The 20,209-nt window shown below is 46.3% G+C and overlaps 1 protein-coding gene across 6 annotated transcripts in view; it reads right to left on the bottom strand.

The window, feature by feature from the left end:
* Positions 1-20,209, bottom strand: part of IQANK1 (IQ motif and ankyrin repeat containing 1) — a 231,893-nt gene that overhangs the window by 63,934 nt on the left and 147,750 nt on the right. For 4 of the 6 annotated variants that reach the window (XM_045003404.1, XM_045003407.1, XM_045003402.1 and 1 more), the window contains exons 11-15: positions 18,438-18,546; positions 17,371-17,373; positions 5,837-5,933; positions 3,561-3,695; positions 2,987-3,115 (exon numbers count right to left, since the gene is read on the bottom strand). In XM_045003404.1, the coding sequence (XP_044859339.1) occupies positions 2,987-3,115; positions 3,561-3,695; positions 5,837-5,933; positions 17,371-17,373; positions 18,438-18,546 (473 nt within the window). Of the gene's footprint in view, positions 1-1,577; positions 1,766-2,986; positions 3,116-3,560; positions 3,696-5,836; positions 5,934-17,370; positions 17,374-18,437; positions 18,547-20,209 lie in introns of all 6 variants that reach the window. The other 2 variants (XM_045003405.1, XM_045003403.1) reach the window with 2 other exon arrangements.

Genomic DNA, 20,209 nt, shown 5'->3' with positions numbered 1-20,209 from the left:
ATGGATGCATGTCCTCTGGAATGGTGGCTAAAGCATGAAGGGACATGTGAATCTTTAGTGCATCTGACACATAAATATCTTGCAACGCCAGCTACAACAATGCCATGTGAACACCTGTTGTCACTTTCAGGTGACCTTGTAAACAAGAAGTGGGCAGCATTATCTCCTGCAAATGTAAACAAACTTGTTTGTCTGAGCGATTGGCTGAACAAGAAGTAGGACTGAGTGGACTTGTAGGCTCTAAAGTTTTACATCATTTTATTTTTGAATGCAGTTATTTTTGGTACATAACTACATTTCTAAGTTCAATTTTAATGATAAAGAGATTGCACTACAGAACTTGTATTAAGTGAATTGAAAAATACTATTTTATTTTTACTGTGCAAATATTTATAATAAATAAAGTGATCACTGTACACTTTGTATTCTGTGTTGTAATTGAAATCAATATATTTGAAAATGTAGAAAACATCCAAAAGTATTTATAAAAATAGTATTCTATTATTGTTTAACAGCACGATTAATTGTGATTTTTTTTAATCACTTGACAGCCCTAAAATTAATTTGAGTTTAAGGTCCATGTTCTTTCTGGCTCTCGGCTTCAAACCCTGGCAATGGGAACACTTCTGAGGAACGTGTCCCTCTCCTAGGCAGTGGATACACTTTGTGTGGCCGTCCGTTATAGAGAAGGCAGCTCCACACGAGACACACCACTTAAACCCGGGTGAACCAGGCATAAGGATGAGGATGTACCTTCCCTGAGGGGAAGGAGGGGAAACAGGAGAAAGAACTAATACTTTTTTTTTTGTTTGTTTTAGGAGGAAGAAACAGAAAAGGGAAAGTAAGGAACTAACAACTATGAGAAGAAAAACAGGTAAGATACTATCTAAATAACAACATGGGCTCTGCGAAGTGTTCTGTTCCAGACTGCAGGTGGTCGAGAGGGAACTGAGGGTGGTCGGACCACACAGCGCTATATATACAACACGTGCATAGTGCAAGAGAGTGGAGGTGTACATGTACGGTCTGACGGGCACTGCTATTGAAGATCTCTGATTCCAGATGCAAAGGCACTGTCGCACCTACAGTGGAGCACCCAAGGGGACATCACTCAAAGAAGAATTTTCAAATATTATTACAAGCAGCTCCAAGAGTTCTTCCGTTAATTCCTTCAGCATCTTGGGGTGAATACCATCAGGCCCTGCTGACTACAATACATTCAAACTAGTCAGAAGACCTCTGACATGTTTGCTTATCCTGATCTGCATCCCTTCCCTTTATTGTCTATGATAACATTGTTGGTTGTCTGGGCACATTATTTTCATCTGTGAAGACTGAAGCAAAGGAGGCATTGAGCAGCTCTGCTTTCCTATCATCTTCCATTACCAGCTGACCATCCCTGATCATTCTTTTTTGTCTGACATATTTATAGAGCCCCTTCTACATATCGGGACCATGATATTCCCTGTGCCCAGAACATTGACAATACATCCTATAAGCTATTAGGGGAATGTCATAAATATAGAGAGAAGGGTAGCATAAAATCCCTCCTTGGCAGCTGTACTGAATCATCTTACCTGTAAGGGGTTAAGTAGGTCAAATAACCTAGTTGGCACCTGACCAGAAGGACCAATGAGGAAAGAAGAGACTTTCAGATCTGGAGGGGGAAGATTTTGTTTGCTCTCTCTTGGTTGTTCCCTCTCCGGATGGAGAGAGAAGCCAAGCAGGTACAACATCTCCTGAAAATATACCTGGAATAATCCATCTAAAATCACAGAAATTGTAAGTAGGCAAGGAAATGCATTAGGTTATCTTTCGTTTTAGCTTGTGAATTTTCCAATGCTACAGAGGTAGTTTTATTCCTGTTTTTGTAACTGTGAAGCTGAGTCAGAGGGGAATCCTCTGTGTTTTAAATATTTTTATTTACCCTGTAAAGTTACCTTCCATCCTGATTTTGCAGGTGTGATTCTTATACTTTTTAAATAAGGTTCTTCTTTTAAGAACCTGATTGATTTTCAATGTCCTGAAGACAAAGGGTCTGGTCTGTACTCACATTGCTAAGGCAATTGGTTGGTATATTATTCTCAAGCCTCCCCAGGAAAGGGGGTGAAGGGGTTTGGGGGAATATTTTGGGAGGATAGAGATTCCAAGTGACCCTTCCCTGAAATTTCATGTAAATCACTTGGTGGTGGCAGCAATACCATCCGAGGACAAGGAAAGGAATTTGTGCCTTGGGGAAGATTTTTAACCTAAGCTGGTAGAATACATACTTAGAGGGTCTTTCATGCGGATCCCCACATCTGTACCCCAGAGTTCAGAGGCGGGGTGGGGGGAAACCCTGACAGGGAAGCTGGTGGTTTTGGTTCGCAAGAGACATGGCAGCGATTTGAGCTTATGATTATGAGATAGCCCATTTACTGGATGTCTCTGGTACAGTGACAAAACAGTTAACAACGTTGAAATTTAAAAAGTCATTGTTAGGTTTCAGAGTCAAAGGCAGCCTTGATTGAACAGCGCAGTTCACACACCTGATTGGGCATCAAGAGAGGGATTTGCAGAAAACTTTACTTTGGGTGCAGGAATTTCTCAAACCCTACCCTGGACTGTTATGGGCCAGTGTTGGGGTGGTTGAGGGGACAGTCTCATCCTCGGGCTTGAAAAGGATAAATATTCCAGCAATCTTTTGGCCTTTCCCCAGAATTATAAGGGGAGAAGGCCGAAGGGCTGGAGGTGCCAGTCCCTCATCCCTAGGTATCTACAGCTAGATACTTATTTGGCCCTGGCCCTCATAACATTAGTATCTGAGAATGGTGGTAAATAGGGCTCTGGGTAGAGGCTTCCCAGGCTGGGAGGGGACAGGGATGACATGGGGTGTAAGAATATGCCATTCCCTTGGCCCCAGTCTGGGAGAGAATAGGGTTTGGTTGGAAGAGGTTCCATTTCTCCATTGAAGATCATGGGGTTTACCATGCCCACAAATTCTTACCTTTCATTCTGCAGTATCTGCTTGCTCAGAATTGCCTCTGCCAGTCCAGACTCTATTCCCTCCAACTGCCTCTTCACAGCATCAAACATGTTCACTTCCATCATGTCAAACACCACTGGCTTTCCATATCTAAGGACAGAGGTCTGAATGGTTGATCATATGTACTACAGGACAGTCCAAGATCCTTGATACAAAAGATAGACAAAACAATCTCTCTCTCTCTCTCCTCTCTCTCTCAATAATGATGGGTCTCAAGCATTACATGTATGGGCAGCCTTCCCTTTAGCACAATGTGGGAAGCGGACTGGGGAGAAAAGGCCCCTCATGCAGCCAGCAGTCTCTTTCATGAATAAAGACCAGAAGTGCTAACTGTGAAGGAAGTGCAGCTACTGGAAGTGCAGAGTTGGCAGAGGGTATCAAAAAGCAACTCACTCCTTCACAGCCACATGCACTACCAGCTAATGGTTTTATTCATCCAGCTCACTATGCACACTCTGAGATCATAGGAACACCAACCTATGCTGTGTCGAAGCCTGCCATCCTGCCCTCCCATTCCTGGTACTCTTCCACCTACCGGAGGGCCCCCAGCAAGGCCAGTCGAATGGTCTCCATGTTCATATCGTTTGGGTTCAGTGTATTCAAGTAATTTGTGTCTCGATACCGCAGGAAAGTTGCAGCCTGTCCAGATGGATCAATGATTAATGGCCATCTGTATGTGAAGATGAGACAAACGTTCATCATTAGTGGGGACAGGGAACTAAGCATTTGAATGAGAGCTGAAAGACCTAACACCAAAACCCAATACAACCAGCAAATATTCCCCCCACCTGCTGGAGAACTAGCAACAACCAGACACTTCCTCCAGCCCCCCATGTAGGATCCTGGTGTTACCCCGGAATTTGACATTCCTATGTGTAGCCCAGAACTTGACAGTACTGCAGTAAGCAATTTTGTATGTTCAGCCACTGCCAGCTGAAAACCAAACATCACATCGCTGGGAATAATCTGAGGCCTTTGTGAGAAAAGGTCAGACAGCTGCATACTTGCAGTTCATAGAATCATAGAATCATAGAATCTCAGGGTTGGAAGGGACCTCAGGAGGTCATCTAGTCCAACCCCCTGCTCAAAGCAGTACCAAACCCAACTAAATCATCCCAGCCAGGGCTTTGTCAAGCTGACCCTAAAAACCTCTAAGGAAGGAGATTCCACTACCTCCCTAGGTAACCCATTCCAGTTCTTCACCACCCTACTAGTGAAAAAGTTTTTCCTAATGTCCAACCTAAACCTCCCCCTCTGCAACTTGAGACCATTACTCCTTGTTCTGTCATCTTCTACCACTGAGAACAGTCTAGATCCATCCTCTTTGGAACCCCCTTTCAGGTAGTTGAAAGCAGCTATCAAATCCCCCCTCATTCTTCTCTTCTGCAGACTAAACAATCCCAGTTCCCTCAGCCTCTCCTCATAAGTCATGTGCTCCAGCAGCCTAATCATTTTTGTTGCCCTCCGCTGGACTCTCTCCAATTTGTCCACATCTTTCTTGTAGTGTGGGGCCCAAAACTGGACACAGTACTCCAAATGAGGCCTCACCAGTGCTGAGTAGAGAGGAATGATCACATCCCTCGATCTGCTGGAAATGCCCCTACTTATACAACCCAAAATGCCATTAGCCTTCTTGGCAACAAGGGCACACTGTTGACTCATATTCAGCTTTTCGTCCACCGTAACCCCTAAGTCCTTTTCTGCAGAACTGCTGCCCAGCCATTTGGTCCCAAGTCTGTAGCAGTGCATGGGATTCTTCCGTCCTAAGTGCAGTTTGTTAATCAGAATGGGAGGGTGAGACAGGAAGTTATGGAAGAGAGGGAGTGAAGAGCGACCTTGGTTTTAGGTGCCCCTGGCGTATTGTTGTTATGGCTGGAAATGTTTTGAGATAATGAGTAGTTTGCTGAAATTAGGAGAATTGGTGACCCAGTAGAGATTATGATGCTGACCCACTAGGAGTCACTGTAGGTTATGTGCTTTGTTAGAGATAGCTATAAAAGACTAGGTAAAAATAAATACCCCTGAGCAGTCCAAGGGAGCTTTTCTTCGGGTAAGGAGCTGACATCTAAACTCCCCGTCAGCTGGACAGAAAGAGGGCCCCTGGAAGCCCGGCCGGTGATCACCTGAAACTATCTCAGACTGCGGGTAACTATGTCTGGGATGTCTTAAACCTAGTGTGTGTGTGTGTGTGTGTGTGCGCGCGCGCTTAATATCTAATAAATAGTAGTTTTAGATAAGAGCACACTTGCTTGTATCAATCATTTATCAGATGGAAGCACTGTGTTCCCATTGATTTATTCCTGACACCGCCTGGAGAGAAACAGTTAAGTTACCCTTACTTTGGGTTCTGAGAAACCCCAGGTAACACTGGTGGCACCAAGGAGATGATCCCTCCTTAAAAACCTTCTTCTTATGCGATTCCTAGAAGTGAGTCTAAAATAAAGCCACTCCATATGTCTCATCCCTCCTTTGGGTTTCCCTCCTCTTCTCCATTTTTCTCTCTTTCTTTAGGTTGTAAGGTGATCAGGGAATACAATAATTTTGTGTCTTGTACGAGAGCTGATCAGATTTCATGCATTTAACAAATAAATAATAGGATTGTTAATACCAACAATAAAAGGGCCTTCTGCATCATGGGGTATAATGGTACTAGTCCAACAGCCCACTACATCAGGGTTCTAGGTCAGCCCCTTTGCGAAGGCTCTCTTCCTTGGTGTTCAGGGAGGCAGCATTATTGTGAAGACATTTCTGCTGGATACAAACATGGCGGCAAGGGCGATATCTGTATGACCGTTGTCTTTTCTAACTCACCGTCCATCTGAATGGATTTTGCCTCCCACATCCTTCAATAGCACATCATCAAGCTCTGGTACGGAGCACTTCAGCCCTTGGAATTCATCCCCCACCCCTAGTAAAGGATAGTGAAAACACTGAATAGCATTATCTATTCTATACAAAACACAGCAAGAACATTAATGTTGAATGGTTAAGCACTTCCAAGGAAAGTGGCGCAAGCCCTGTCAGTAGAAACTATCACTGAGTTTTGTATTACCATTCTGCCACTTCCCTTGGAAGATGAGTCCATAGCCTAATAACACTCACAGTCAGGAACATTTCCCAGATATTAACCTAACTTCTCCCTTTCTTAATTTCATTCTATTGCCCGAAGTATACCTACTTGGACTACTCTAAACATTTCTTCTTCCTCCTTGGTGTTTATGCCCTTTGGAGATTTTAATCTTCATAGACACATAGATTATAAAGCCAGAAAAGAACATTGGAATCATCTAATCTGACTTTCTGCATAATACAGGCCATGGAACATCACCCAGTAACTGTTGCATAAAGGCCAGTAACTTCTATTTTGCATGTAGATACTGTGATGGGGCAAGGCCGGATGGCTACAGTAAAGTACTGAGGAACAGGTATGTTAGCCCCAGGCTAAACAAATCCCTAGCACCGTGGTAACCAAATGGCAGTTGCTCCAGGTTAATCAAGGCACCTGGGACCAATTAAGATCTTTCTAGAAGGCAGTGGAGATAGCTACACTGATTAGAACACCTGCAGCCAATCAAGGCAGGCTAATCAGGGCACCTGGTTTAAAAAGGGAGCTCACTCCAGTCAGGGGAGGAGGAGCCAGAGGAGAGAAGTGCGTGTGAGGAGCTGGGAGCAAGAGGCACAAGGAGCTGAGACTGAGAGGGTGTGCTGCTGGAGGATTGAGGAATTATCATACAATCAAGCATTATCAGACACCAGCTGGAAGGTCCAGTGGTGAGGATAAAAAGGTGTTTGGAGGAGGCCATGGGGAAGTAGCCCAGGGAGTTGTAGCTGTCATGCAGCTGTTACAAGAGGCACTTTAGACAGCTGCAATCCACAGGGCCCTGGGCTGGAACCCGGAGTAGAGGGCGGGCCCGGGTTCCCCCCAAACCTCCCAACTCCTGATCAGACACAGGAGGAGTTGACCCAGTCTGGGGGTTCCACCAGAGGGGAAGATCACTGAGGTGAGCAAATCCGCCAAGAAGCGCAGGACCCACCAAGGTAGAAGAGGAACTTTGTCACAACTGGTGTCAGAAGTGGGATTCTTTGGTGTGCACAGCGCGGCGGAAGAAGGAGGGTGATTTAAAAAAAAAAAAAAGAGAGAGAGGATTAATTTTTTTGTCACCACAATGGATGACGTAGTGCGGGCACTGATACAAGCCACGGTGGCCCAGCAGGAGGCTACCCGTGTCCAAGCAGCCGCCCAGCAAGAAGCAGTGCGGCTGCAGCAAGAGACTAATCGCCTGATGATGGACCAAGCTGCTCAAGACCGAGCTATGTTGCAGGAACTGGTAAGCCAGGTAAAGACCCTTACAGAGCTGAACTGTGGCCATGATGGGACACGGCTCATACGGGCTAGCCATTGGCTGCAGAGGATGATGATGTAGAGGCATACCTTCTGGCCTTTGAGAGGACAGCCCTACGGGAGGCCTGGCCTTGAGATCAGTGGTCTGGCATCCTTGCCCCATTCCTGCGTGGGGAGGCCCAGAAGGCCTACCATGATCTGCCTGAAGAGGCTGCAGCATACTACTCCCAGTTGAAGGCAGAGGTCCTGGCCAGATCTGGGGTAACGACCGCAGTGCGGGCCCAGCGGTATCATGAGTGGAGGTACCAGGAAGACAAAACCCCGCGGTCCCAATTGTATGACCTCATCCATCTCGCACGAAAGTGGTTGCAAACAGAATCCCGGAGTCCGGAAGAGATACTAGAGGTTCTGGTCATCGACCGGTACATGAGGGCACTGCCACCAGATTTCCGCAAATGGGTAGGCCAGAACGATCCGTACACCTATGACGAGATGATCACGCTGGCAGAAAGATGCATGACAGCCAGGGAATTGACCCAACTACGCAAGGAAAGCCCCTTCCGTAGCAAACACCCAACCCCAACCCTGGAAGGTGGGACAGCCAAACCCCTGGGGAGTCCTAGGTGGAGGAAGAGGGGGGCTGAAAACGAGCAGAGACTTCAGAAGGAAGGGATTGGCCTGAGTGGGGGAAACCCTGGGACTAAACCCCCTAGCCCACATGATAGGAGACTGATTAGAAACAGTTATAGATGTTATGCATGTGGGGAGTGGGGACACATAGCAGCACAGTGTCCCAGCACCGAGGAGCCTATGCAATGCAACTTGGGGGATTGGGAGGTCCCATGCTCCCTTATCCACCTTGCGGGCGTCGCATTAGCCCCACATAACTACACCAGACCAGTGAAGATAAATGGAGCAGAGACTACAGCACTTGTGGACTCGGGGAGTGCTATCACCCTTATATCGGGTAAGCTGGTAAAAAGTAGCCAGCTGCTGCAAGCCAAACGTGTAGCAGTGATGTGTGTGCATGGGGCCATGAGCCATTACCCCACCATCCCAGTGGAGATAGAGGTTCAGGGGAATCCCATTGAGGTGACAGTGGGCGTTGTTCCTAAACTCCCATATCCTGTAGTTATTGGGAGGGACTATCCAAGGTTTGATAATTTACTCCCCCCGGAGAGGCTGGAGGGAGGTGGAGACCCTGATGGCAGCGACTCATCATTGTGGGAATGTCAACCCCCAATGTTTTCTGAGTTTTCTCAGGATCTATTCTCAGCCCCACAAAAGGCCCGGAAGACAAAAAAAGAAAGGAAGGCCGCGAAGGCTTTGGGAACCCGGATCCTGACCCAGGGCCAGAAGACCGCGCTAGTAGGTAGATGGACACGAGCAGCCATCAGAGAAACTACCAACAAGGAAGGTGAGCCGGAGGCTGGCCCCAGCCGTGATGGCGACGAGCCGTTGGAAGAAGCAGAAGCCGGCCCCTGGGAGCTCAGGCAGGTTAGTCCTGGGAGAGAGACTTTCGGACGGGACCAGGCAGAGGACCCTAGATATGATAACGTCAGGAAAGAGGTGGCTGAGATAGATGGGATACCAGTGGAGGGGAAGGTCCGAGGTCCAGGACCCTACTTTATAGTGAAGAAAGATCTCCTGTACCGTGTGGTGCAAATGCAGGAGCAGGAGATACATCAACTTCTGGTGCCACGAAAACATCAAAAAGCCATATTGAGCCTCGCCCACAGTCACCTATTTGGAGGACACTTAGGGGTAGAGAAAACCCAGGCCAGGATCCTGCGGAGGTTCTTCTGGCCAGGAGTACATGAAGATGTCAGGCGATACTGCACCTCTTGTCCAGAGTGTCAGCTACATAGCCCTCGCCCACACTTACGAGCCCCTTTGATACCTCTTCCAATAATAGAGGTACTATTTGAACGCATAGCCATGGATCTGATTGGGCCCCTAGAGAAGACAGCTCGGGGCCACCAACATGTGCTGGTTGTACTAGACTGTGCAACCCGATACCCGGAAGCTGTCTCCCTACGCAACACAGCTTCCAAGACAATAGCTAAGGAGCTAGTACAGATCTTTTCCCGGGTTGGGCTACCCAAGGAGATACTGACTGATCAAGGGACACCTTTCGTGTCCAAGTTGATGAAAGATCTTATAGAATCATAGAATCTCAGGGTTGGAAGGGACCTCAGGAGGTCATCTAGTCCAACCCCCTGCTCAAAGCAGGACCAAACCCAACTAAATCATCCCAGCCAGGGCTTTGTCAAGCCTGACCTTAAAAACCTCTAAGGAAGGAGATTCCACTACCTCCCTAGGTAACCCATTCCAGTTCTTCACCACCCTACTAGTGAAAAAGTTTTTCCTAATATCCAACCTAAACCTCCCCCTCTGCAACTTGAGACCATTACTCCTTGTTCTGTCATCTTCTACCACTGAGAACAGTCTACATCCATCCTCTTTGGAACCCCCTTTCAGGTAGTTGAAAGCAGCTATCAAATCCCCCCTCATTCTTCTCTTCTGCAGACTAAACAATCCCAGTTCCCTCAGCCTCTCCTCATAAGTCATGTGCTCCAGCCCCCTAATCATTTTTGTTGCCCTCCGCTGGACTCTCTCCAATTTGTCCACATCCTTCTTGTAGTGTGGGGCCCAAAACTGGACACAGTACTCCAAATGAGGCCTCACCAGTGCTGAGTAGAGGGGAATGATCACATCCCTCGATCTGCTGGAAATGCCCCTACTTATACAACCCAAAATGCCATTAGCCTTCTTGGCAACAAGGGCACACTGTTGACTCATCTCTGTTCATTGCTCCATGTACAAGCCCTACGGACCTCTGTATACCACCCACAAACAGACGGCCTTGTGGAAAGGTTCAATAGGACCCTCAAGGCCATGATCAGGAAAATGGTGAGCCGGGATGGGAAAGACTGGGATACCCTATTGCCTTACCTCATGTTCACCATCCGGGAAGTTCCACAAGCCTCCACAGGTTTCTCTCCATTCGAACTACTATATGGGCGTCACCCCCGGGGCATATTGGATATAGCCAGAGAAGCCTGGGAAGAGGAGCCAAATCCCGGAAGGAACATAGTCGAGCATGTTCTACAGATGAGGGATCGGATAGCCCAAGTTACGCCCATTGTACGAGAACATTTGGAGAAAGCACAGGAGACCCAAGGGACCCATTATAACCACCAAGCAAAGCTTCGACGGTTCCAACCAGGGGATCGAGTAATGGTCCTGGTGCCTACAGCAGAAAGCAAGCTGTTGGCCCAGTGACAGGGACCCTATGAAGTGATTGAAGCCGTGGGAGAGGTAAACTATAAGGTGCAGCAGCCAGGCCGCAGGAAACCGGAGCAAATTTACCACATCAATCTTCTAAAACCTTGGCATGATCGAGAGGCATGCTTAGTCACCCGGGAGACCCTTCCCCAGGAGGATAACTTACATGAGCAAGTGAAGCTATCACCCGACTTGACACCAATCCAAAAGAACGAGGCAGCCGACATGATTAATCGCAACCGAGATGTGTTCTCTACAAAACCGGGGAGGTCGACTGAGACCTATCACCATATCCGCACAATCCCTGGAGCCAAGGTAACACTGAGACCCTACTGAATCCCAGCAGCCAAAGAGAAGAAATCAAGGCTGAAGTAAAGAAAATGTTAGAATTAGGCGTTATTGAAGAATCCTACAGTCAGTGGTGCAGTCCAATTGTTCTAGTGCCCAAACCTGATGGTACCACGAGATTGTGTAATGACTTTCGCCGACTGAATGAAGTATCCCAATTTGATGCATACCCCATACCACGCATCGACGAACTGGTTGACCGACTGGATAGTGCCCGATTCTTGACTACACTGGATCTGACAAAAGGGTATTGGCAGATTCCCCTGACCAAAGAAGCTAAAGAAAAGACAGCGTTCTCCACCCCAGACGGGCTATTCCAGTACACTGTTCTCCCTTTTGGGTTACATGGGGCCCCAGCCACATTCCAGCGCCTCATGGATAAGCTGCTGCGCCCCCATACTAGCTATGCAGCTGCATACCTAGATGATGTCATCCATACGCCAGACTGGGGAACCCACTTGGAGAAAGTTGAGGCAGTACTACGCACCTTAAGGCGGGCTGGCCTCACTGCTAATCCTGCTAAGTGTGCCATAGGACTAGCAGAGGCTAGGTACCTGGGATATATTGTAGGAAGGGGTATAGTGAAGCCCCAAACTAATAAGCTAGAGGCGATTCAAAACTGGCCCCGGCCGACCCAAAAGAAGCAGGTCCGTGCGTTCCTAGGCGTGGTAGGCTACTACCGAATTTTATTCCCCACTTCGCCTGTAGGGTGAGTCCTCTGACAGACCTGGTGAAGGCGCGAGGTCCAGACATGGTGAAGTGGACCGATGCTGCAGAAGAGGCGTTTGTAGACCTTCGGACAGCCCTCTGTAATGACCCCATACTCATAGCCCTGGACTTTACCAAGGAATTTATTTTACAGACAGATGCTTCTGAGGTGGGGTTGGGGGCAGTTCTGTCACAAATGATTGGAGATGAAGAACACCCGATTCTCCACCTAAGCAGAAAGCTGCTCCCAAGAGAACAGAAGTACGCAGTAGTCGAGAGAGAATGCCTTGCTGTCAAATGGACCATGGAGACATTGCGTTATTACCTCTTGGGCAGGCGATTTACTCTTGAGACGGACCATGCACCCCTCCAGTGGATGCAGAGAAATAAGGAAAAGAATGCAAGGGTCACCAGGTGGTTCTTATCCCTCCAACCATTCCAGTTCCGCATATGGCACAGGGCTGGATGCCACCACGGCAACGCTGATGGTCTTTCACGAGCACACTGCCTGGTGTCCCAAGTTGCCCAACCCTATGGTGTTGAGCAGAGGGGGGGGGGGAATATGTGATGGGGCAAGGCCGGATGGCTACAGTAAAGTACTGAGGAACAGGTATGTTAGCCCCAGGCTAAACAAATCCCTAGCACCGTGGTAACCAAATGGCAGTTGCTCCAGGTTAATCAAGGCACCTGGGACCAATTAAGATCTTTCTAGAAGGCAGTGGAGATAGCTACACTGATTAGAACACCTGCAGCCAATCAAGGCAGGCTAATCAGGGCACCTGGTTTAAAAAGGGAGCTCACTCCAGTCAGGGGAGGAGGAGCCAGAGGAGAGAAGTGCGTGTGAGGAGCTGGGAGCAAGAGGCACAAGGAGCTGAGACTGAGAGGGTGTGCTGCTGGAGGATTGAGGAATTATCATACAATCAAGCATTATCAGACACCAGCTGGAAGGTCCAGTGGTGAGGATAAAAAGGTGTTTGGAGGAGGCCATGGGGAAGTAGCCCAGGGAGTTGTAGCTGTCATGCAGCTGTTACAAGAGGCACTTTAGACAGCTGCAATCCACAGGGCCCTGGGCTGGAACCCGGAGTAGAGTGCGGGCCCGGGTTCCCCCCAAACCTCCCAACTCCTGATCAGACACAAGAGGAGTTGACCCAGTCTGGGGGTTCCACCAGAGGGGAAGATCACTGAGGTGAGCAAATCCGCCAAGAAGCGCAGGACCCACCAAGGTAGAAGAGGAACTTTGTCATAATACTTATAGACTGTGATCAAATCTGCTATTTGGGTTCTCATACTGGGATTTAAGGGCCTACATTGGATATTTGAGCTCAAATACAAGATTTAAGCACCAAATGTAGGTGACAAGGTTTGAAAGTATGCTTAGGACTATAAAAGACACAACAACAAAGTTGTATTGTATCCTCCACCCCAGACAAAGTCTTTCGTGGGCCAGAGGCTGCTCACAAGCAAGGTATCTCCAGCAACACATCTGAGGTCAGATAGGGCAGAGCAGCACTGACCGCCTCTCGGTTCCCTCTTATAGACTTTAAGGTCAGAAGGGACCATTATGATCATCTAGTCTGACCTCCTGCACAATGCAGGCCACAGAATCTCACCCATCCACTTCTATAACAAACCCCTAACCTATGTCTGAATTATTGAAGTCCTCAAATTGTGGTTTGAAGACCTCAAGCTGCAGAGAATCCTCCAGCAAGTGACCCGTGCCCCATTCTGCAGAGGAAGGTGAAAAACCTTCAGGGCCTCTGCTAATCTGCCTGGAGGAAAATTCCTTCCCGATCCCAAGTATGGCGATCAGTTAAACCCTGAGCACGTGGGCAAGACTCACCAGCCAGCACCCAGGAAAGAATTCTCTGTAGTAACTCAGATCCCATCCCATCACAGACCACTGGGCATACTTACCTGCTGATAATCAAAGATCAATTGCCAAATTAATTGCCAAAATTAGGTTATCCCATCATACCCCTCCATAAATTTATCAAGCTTAGTCTTAAAGCCAGGTATGTCTTTTGCCCCGACTACTCCCCTTGGAAGGCTGTTCCAGAACTTCACTCCTCTAATGGTTAGAAACCTTAATCTAATTTCAAGTCTAAACGTCCTAGTGTCCAGTTTATATCCATTTGTTCTTGTGTCCACATTGGTACTAAGCTTAAATAATTCCTCTCCCTCCCTAATATTTATCCCTCTGATATATTTATAAACAGCAATCATATCCCCCCCCAACCTTCTTTTGGTTAGGCTAAACAAGCCAAGTTCTTTGAGTCTCCTTTCATAAGACAGGTTTTCCATTCCTCGGATCATCCTAGTAGCCCGTCTCTGAACCTGTTCCAGTTTGAATTCATCCTTCTTAAACATGGGAGACCAGAACTGCACACAGTATTCCAGATGAAGTCTCACCAGTGCCTTGTATAACTGTACTAACACCTTATCTTTGCTGGAAATACCTCGCCTGATGCATCCTAAAACTGCATTAGCCTTTTTAATGGCCATATCACATTGGCCACTCATAGTCATCCTGTGATCAACCAATACTCCAAGGTCCTTCTCCTCCTCCTCTGTTACTTCCAGCTGATGAATCCCCAGTTTATAACTAAAATTCTTGTTATTAATCCCTAAATGCATGACCTTGCACTTTTCACTATTAAATTTCATCCTATTACTATTACTCCAGTTTACAAGGTCATCCAGATCTTCCAGTATGATATCCGGGTCCTTTTCTGTATTGGCAATACCTCCCAGCTTTGTGTCATCCACAAACTTTATTAGCACTCTCCCACTTTTTGTGCCAAGGTCAGTAATAAAAAGATTAAATAAGATTGGTCCCAAAACCGATCCTTGAGGAACTCCACTAGTAACCTCCTTCCAGCCTGACAGTTCACCTTTCAGTATGACCCGTTGTAGTCTCCCCTTTAACCAGTTCCTTATCCACCTTCCAATTTTCATATTGATCCCCATCTTTTCCAATTTAACTAATAATTCCCCATGTGGAACCGTATCAAATGCCTTACTGAAATCAAAGTAAATTAGATCCACTGTGTTTCCTTTGTCTAAAAAATCTGTTACCTTCTCAAAGAAGATCAGGTTGGTTTGGCACGATCTACCTTTTGTAAAACCATGTTGTATTTTGTCCCAATTACCATTGACCTCAATGTCCTTAACTACTTTCTCCTTCAAAAATTTGTCCAAAACCTTACATACTACAGATGTCAAACTAACATGCCTATAGTTACTCGGATCACTTTTTTTCCCTTTCTTAAAAATAGGAACTGTGTTAGCAATTCTCTAGTTGTGCGGTACAACCCCTGAGTTTACTGATTCATTAAAAATTCTTGCTAATGGGCTTGCAATTTCATGTGCCAGTTCCTTTAATATGCTTGGATGAAAATTATCTGGGCCCTCCAATTTTGTCCCATTAAGCTGTTCGAGTTTGGCTTCTACCTCGGATGTGGTAATATCTACCTCCATATCCTCATTCCCATTTGTCATCCTACCATTATCTCTAAGCTCCTCATTAAAGACTGAGGCAAAGTATTTATTTAGATATTGGGCCATGCCTAGATTATCCTTAACCTCCGTTCCATCCTCAGTGTTTAGTGGTCCCACTTCTTCTTTCTTTGTTTTCTTATTTATATGGCTATAGAACCTTTTACTATTGGTTTTAATTCCCTTTGCAAGGTCCAACTCTACATGGCTTTTGGCCTTTCTCACTTTATCCCTACATGTTCTGACCTCAATAAGGTAGTTTTCCTTGCTAATCCTTCCCATCTTCCACTCCTTGTAGGCTTTCTGCTTTTTCTTAATCACCTCTCTGAGATGCTTGCTCATCCAGCTTGGTCTACAACTCCTGCCTATGATTTTTTCCCCCTTTCTTGGGATGCAGGCTTCTGATAGTTTCTGCAGCTTTGACTTGAAGTAATTCCAGGCCTCCTCCGCCTTTAGATCCACAAGTTCTTCAGTCCAATCCACTTCCCTAACTAATTTCCTTAATTCTTTAAGGTTAGCCCTTTTGAAATAAAAAACCCTAGTCCCAGACCTATTTTTGTTTATCCTTCCATCTAGTTTTAACTGAATTAGCTCATGATCACTCGAACCAAGGTTGTCCCCTACAACCATTTCTTCTATGAGGTCCTCACTACTCACCAAAACCAAATCTAAAATGGCATCCCCTCTTGTTGGTTCTTCAACTACTTGGTGAAGAAATCCATCAGCTATCACACATCCAGAAAAATCTGAGCCCTATTATTATTACTAGCACTTGTCCTCCAGTCTATATCTGGGAAGTTAAAGTCTCCCATGATCACACAATTCCCATTAGTGTTTACTTCATTAAAACATTAAAGAGATCTCTATCCATATCCAAATCAGATCCCGCCAGTCTGTAGCACACCCCAAGCACTATCTCAGGGGAGGCTCTAGTAGCCTTCTTTCCCAATGCGATTTTTGCCCAGACAGACTCTGTCTTATCCATTCCATCACTTCTTATTTCTTTACAGTTAACCTCATCATTGATATACAATGCTACTCCACCATCTTTGCCTTTATTTCTGTCTTTGCTAAACAGCACATAGCCTTCAATACCTGTACTCCAGTCAGGACTACTATTCCACCATGTTTCTGTTATCCGTATAATATCCGGTTTCACTTCCTGCACCAGTAGCTCTAGTTCCTGCATTTTGTTACCTAGGCTCCTTGCATTAGTGTACAGACATCTTAATTTTTGCCGTTTGGCTTCACTGACATTCTTTACCCGGTTAGGCACCGACATTCTACCACCAGTATCTCCTATTAGATTGGTATCTACACTACCGTTCCTCCTTATGTCCATTCTTCTGCCCACGGCTGTATCCTCTCTTACTTTGTTTTCTTCCCTCTCAATGTTAAATTCCGGCGTGGGGATTACCTGGACATCTCCCAACCATCTCCCCCAAATTCCTAGTTTAAAGCTCTCTTAATCAGTTGTGCCAGCCTCCATCCTAGAAGTCTATTTCCCTCCTTACTCAGGTGAAGTCCATCCCGAGAGAACAGTCCTCTGTCCATGAATGCTTCCCAGTGGCCGTACATCCCAAAGCCCTCCTTATAGCACCTGAGCCATCTGTTGATCGCCATAATCTTGTCACACCTTTGTTGCTCTTCTCTAGGAACAGGCAGAATCCCACTGAAGATCACCTGAGCCTCGGTTTCCTTAAGCGTCATCCCTAGTCTGGCATAGTCTCCCTTGATACGTTCCAGTGAGAACCTAGACGTATCATTCGTTCCCACATGAAGGACAATCAGCGGATTCTTTCCTGCTCCCGTTAAGATCCTTTTCAGCCACAGGTCCACATCCTGTATCTTAGCACCCGGCAGACAGCACACCCTTCTGTTCTCCGGATCAGCTCTAGTTACAGGCTTGTCTATTCTTCTCAGTAAGGAGTCCCCAATCACGTAGACCTGCCTTTTTCCTGGTGACAGTGTGATCCTCCGGTCTATGCCCTGCTCCCACTGGCTGTAAGTCCTCTTGATTCCTATTCACTCTTGCAATCTTCCGCAACCAATCCCGTATCCTCCTGGGGCCCATATTTGGTGTTGTCTCCATTGACTCTTCCCCTCTTTCTGTAGGACTAGCTGCTCTTCTCTTCTTCCTTGCCCTCTCACCTTCATCGACCACCTGCTGTGCCCCTTCTTCATTTTACAACTCTGCAAACCTGTTCCTGAGCTCTATTTCTCCTTCACTGGCCCATCTCTTCCTCTGCCTGGTTTTCTTAGTCACATGCTTCCACCGTCCACTTTCCTCACCCAGCAGTCTCCCCTCAGAATTCTTTGGTCCTGCTTCCATCTGCAAGTCTGAGCTTATCCCTTCAGCCTCCTTATATCTTTGCTCCATCATCTGCTCGGACCCCCTTCTAAACTCTACCAGAGTTTCCACCTGCATCTCCAGTCCTCGGATCTTTTCTTCCATCAGCTCTATCAGGCGGCACTTCATGCAGACAAAACTCTTTTCAGGTACCCCCTCCAGGATCATGTACATGCCGCAGCTTCCACATCCAGTCATCCTCATTGTGTCTTTCACTGCTGCCTCTGTATCGGTTATAGCCTTCCCACCTGAAACCTGTTAGTCCAGGAAACACAACCAAAACAAACTCCCAGCAGGCACCAGAACACCGCCTACTCCCTTCACTAGCCTGTCAGTTCCTTTGCCTCGATCTCTAAGTCTCCCCTGCAAACTCCCCCTGTTTACAGCTCTGTTTGCTGGCTCCTGTGCTGCTGCAGCTGTCTATGCCACTGCCTGACTGGCTGGCTACCTTTATAGGACCCCTAAGCAGAGAAGCCCCACCCCCTAATCAGGGCTCAGCTTCTCTCCCAGCACACTGCCCCACCACCCATAGTAGTAAGATAGAACTTAACACTATCTGTCCACTTTCTCTAAGTTTACCATCATTTTTTCTAACAGTTTTAGTCTTAATAATTAATATAGTTAATTTATGAAGTGTCTTGTACCCAGCTGGCAGGATCTCGGGGTTCTTTTTGTTCTGACTAGAGGCTCATTGTAGAGGAACTTTCCTACCTGGTCAAAAGATTTCAATCTCATATTCATAGAGCACGTGCGCACCATGAATAGGATCCATATGAACAAAGACTCAAAGAACTATAGATACACCTGGGTCCTGATCAAGAACCTCCCTCTTCCCCCAATCTAACTCTATCAAGCAGTTCATGACCAAGGCCTAAACCTACCTTCCTGAGTCTGTTCTCGCAACCTGAGCCTGGCCAGGGACAGTTTCTCCTCTGCTTTCTCAGCAGCCAGACGTAGAGTCTCCACCAGCGTCTCTGCATCACCAATTGCCTAAAGTAAGGAAATACATTAGGACAAGTTTCAGTGTGGTAGCCGTGTTAGTCTGTATCAGCAAAAAGAATGAGGACTTCTTGTGGCACCCTAAAGACTAACAAATTTATTTGGGCATAAGTTTTCGTGGGCTAAAACCCACTTCATCGGATGCATGATAATAGCCCACCTTAATTGATGAATCTCGTTATAGCTGGTATGGCAACACCCATTTTTTCATGTTCTCTGTGAATATATATATCTTCCTACTGAACTTTCCACTGTATGCATCCAATGAAGTGGGTTTTAGCCCATGAAAGCTTATGCCCAAATAAATGTGTTAGTCTCTAAGATGCCACAAGTATTCCTCATTCTTTTTGCATTAGGACAAGTTTTTCATAGATTTTAAGGCCAAATGGGACTATTGGATCATTTAATCTGAACTCTTGTATAAAACAGGCCATAGAATTTCATTCCAGTATCGATCTCACCAATACTGTATACAGAAATAAAATCACCACCCTACTTTTACTCACTACTTCCCTATACACCTAAGGATTGCATTAGACTCTTTTGCCACAGCATCACACTGGGAGCCTTTGTTCAGTTGCTTGTCCACTATGACCCTTAAATCTTTTTCAGAGTCAGTGATTTCCGGGATACAATCCCCCATTCTGCAATAGGGGCTGCTTTGTTTCTAGAGATATGACCTTCCATTTGTCTTTGTTATAACATTTTGTTTGAATGGGCCCAGTTTACCAAGCAACCCACTTCACTCCATATGACTACTTGCCATTGTTTACCACTCTACTAATCTTTGTATCATCCACAAATCTAATCAGTATTATTGGTAGTCCATCCCTGGCGATGACAACGACATTGTTATAGTTTTCATATATGGCTATGCATATGACTGAATCCTGATGCACAGAGTCAATCGCACTGAGGGCATGGGAAGTCTGTATCTATGATGTTTGATTATGCAGCTCTGTGGTGCCTTTCACATGCAGTCTGGAGATAATTTCATGATTCTTCAGATTATCCTTGAAGTGCTTATACGGACGACGCTTCTTTCTTTTGCCCTGACTCAGTTCCCCAAACAAGATCTGTTTTGGGAGACAGTGGTCTTCCATTCTGATGACATGCCCGGTCCACCTAAGTTATGTTCTCAATAAAATTTCCTCAATGCTGGTTGTGTTTGCTCTCTCAAGAACTTTAATATTCCTGCCAGCAAATGCTCATTATTGAATGGAGGGAGTGCATGTGAAATTGCTCAAGCTGTTTAATGTGATGTCTATAAAGAGTCCACATCTCAGATTCATACAGGAGAGAAGTTAGAACCACTGCACTGTAGATCTTCAATTTGGTGGAGAGATGGATGTTGTGTTGGTTAAGAACTTTTGTTCGAAGTCGACCAAGGGCCTGGCTGGCTTTACTAATTCTGGAGGAGATTTCCTTATCAAGCGAACCGTCACTTGAAATAGTACTGCCCAAATACTTGAACTGATCCACATTTTTCAACTGTGTGCCATGGATGAAGATGGCTGGCACTGGGGTATTGGAATGAGGTGCTGGCTGGAACAAGACTGCTGTCTTCCCAAGACTGATGGTGAGGCTAAAGAGTTGGGATGCTTCAGAAAATCTATCAACGATGACCTGATGTCTATGAGCCATCAAGGCGCAG

Source organism: Mauremys mutica, chromosome 2 (genome assembly GCF_020497125.1).
Source record: "Mauremys mutica isolate MM-2020 ecotype Southern chromosome 2, ASM2049712v1, whole genome shotgun sequence".
In the NCBI taxonomy this organism is placed as follows: domain Eukaryota; kingdom Metazoa; phylum Chordata; order Testudines; family Geoemydidae; genus Mauremys; species Mauremys mutica.
Note: the sequence above shows the minus strand (reverse complement) of the source record. Positions and strands in the feature narration are given on the sequence as shown.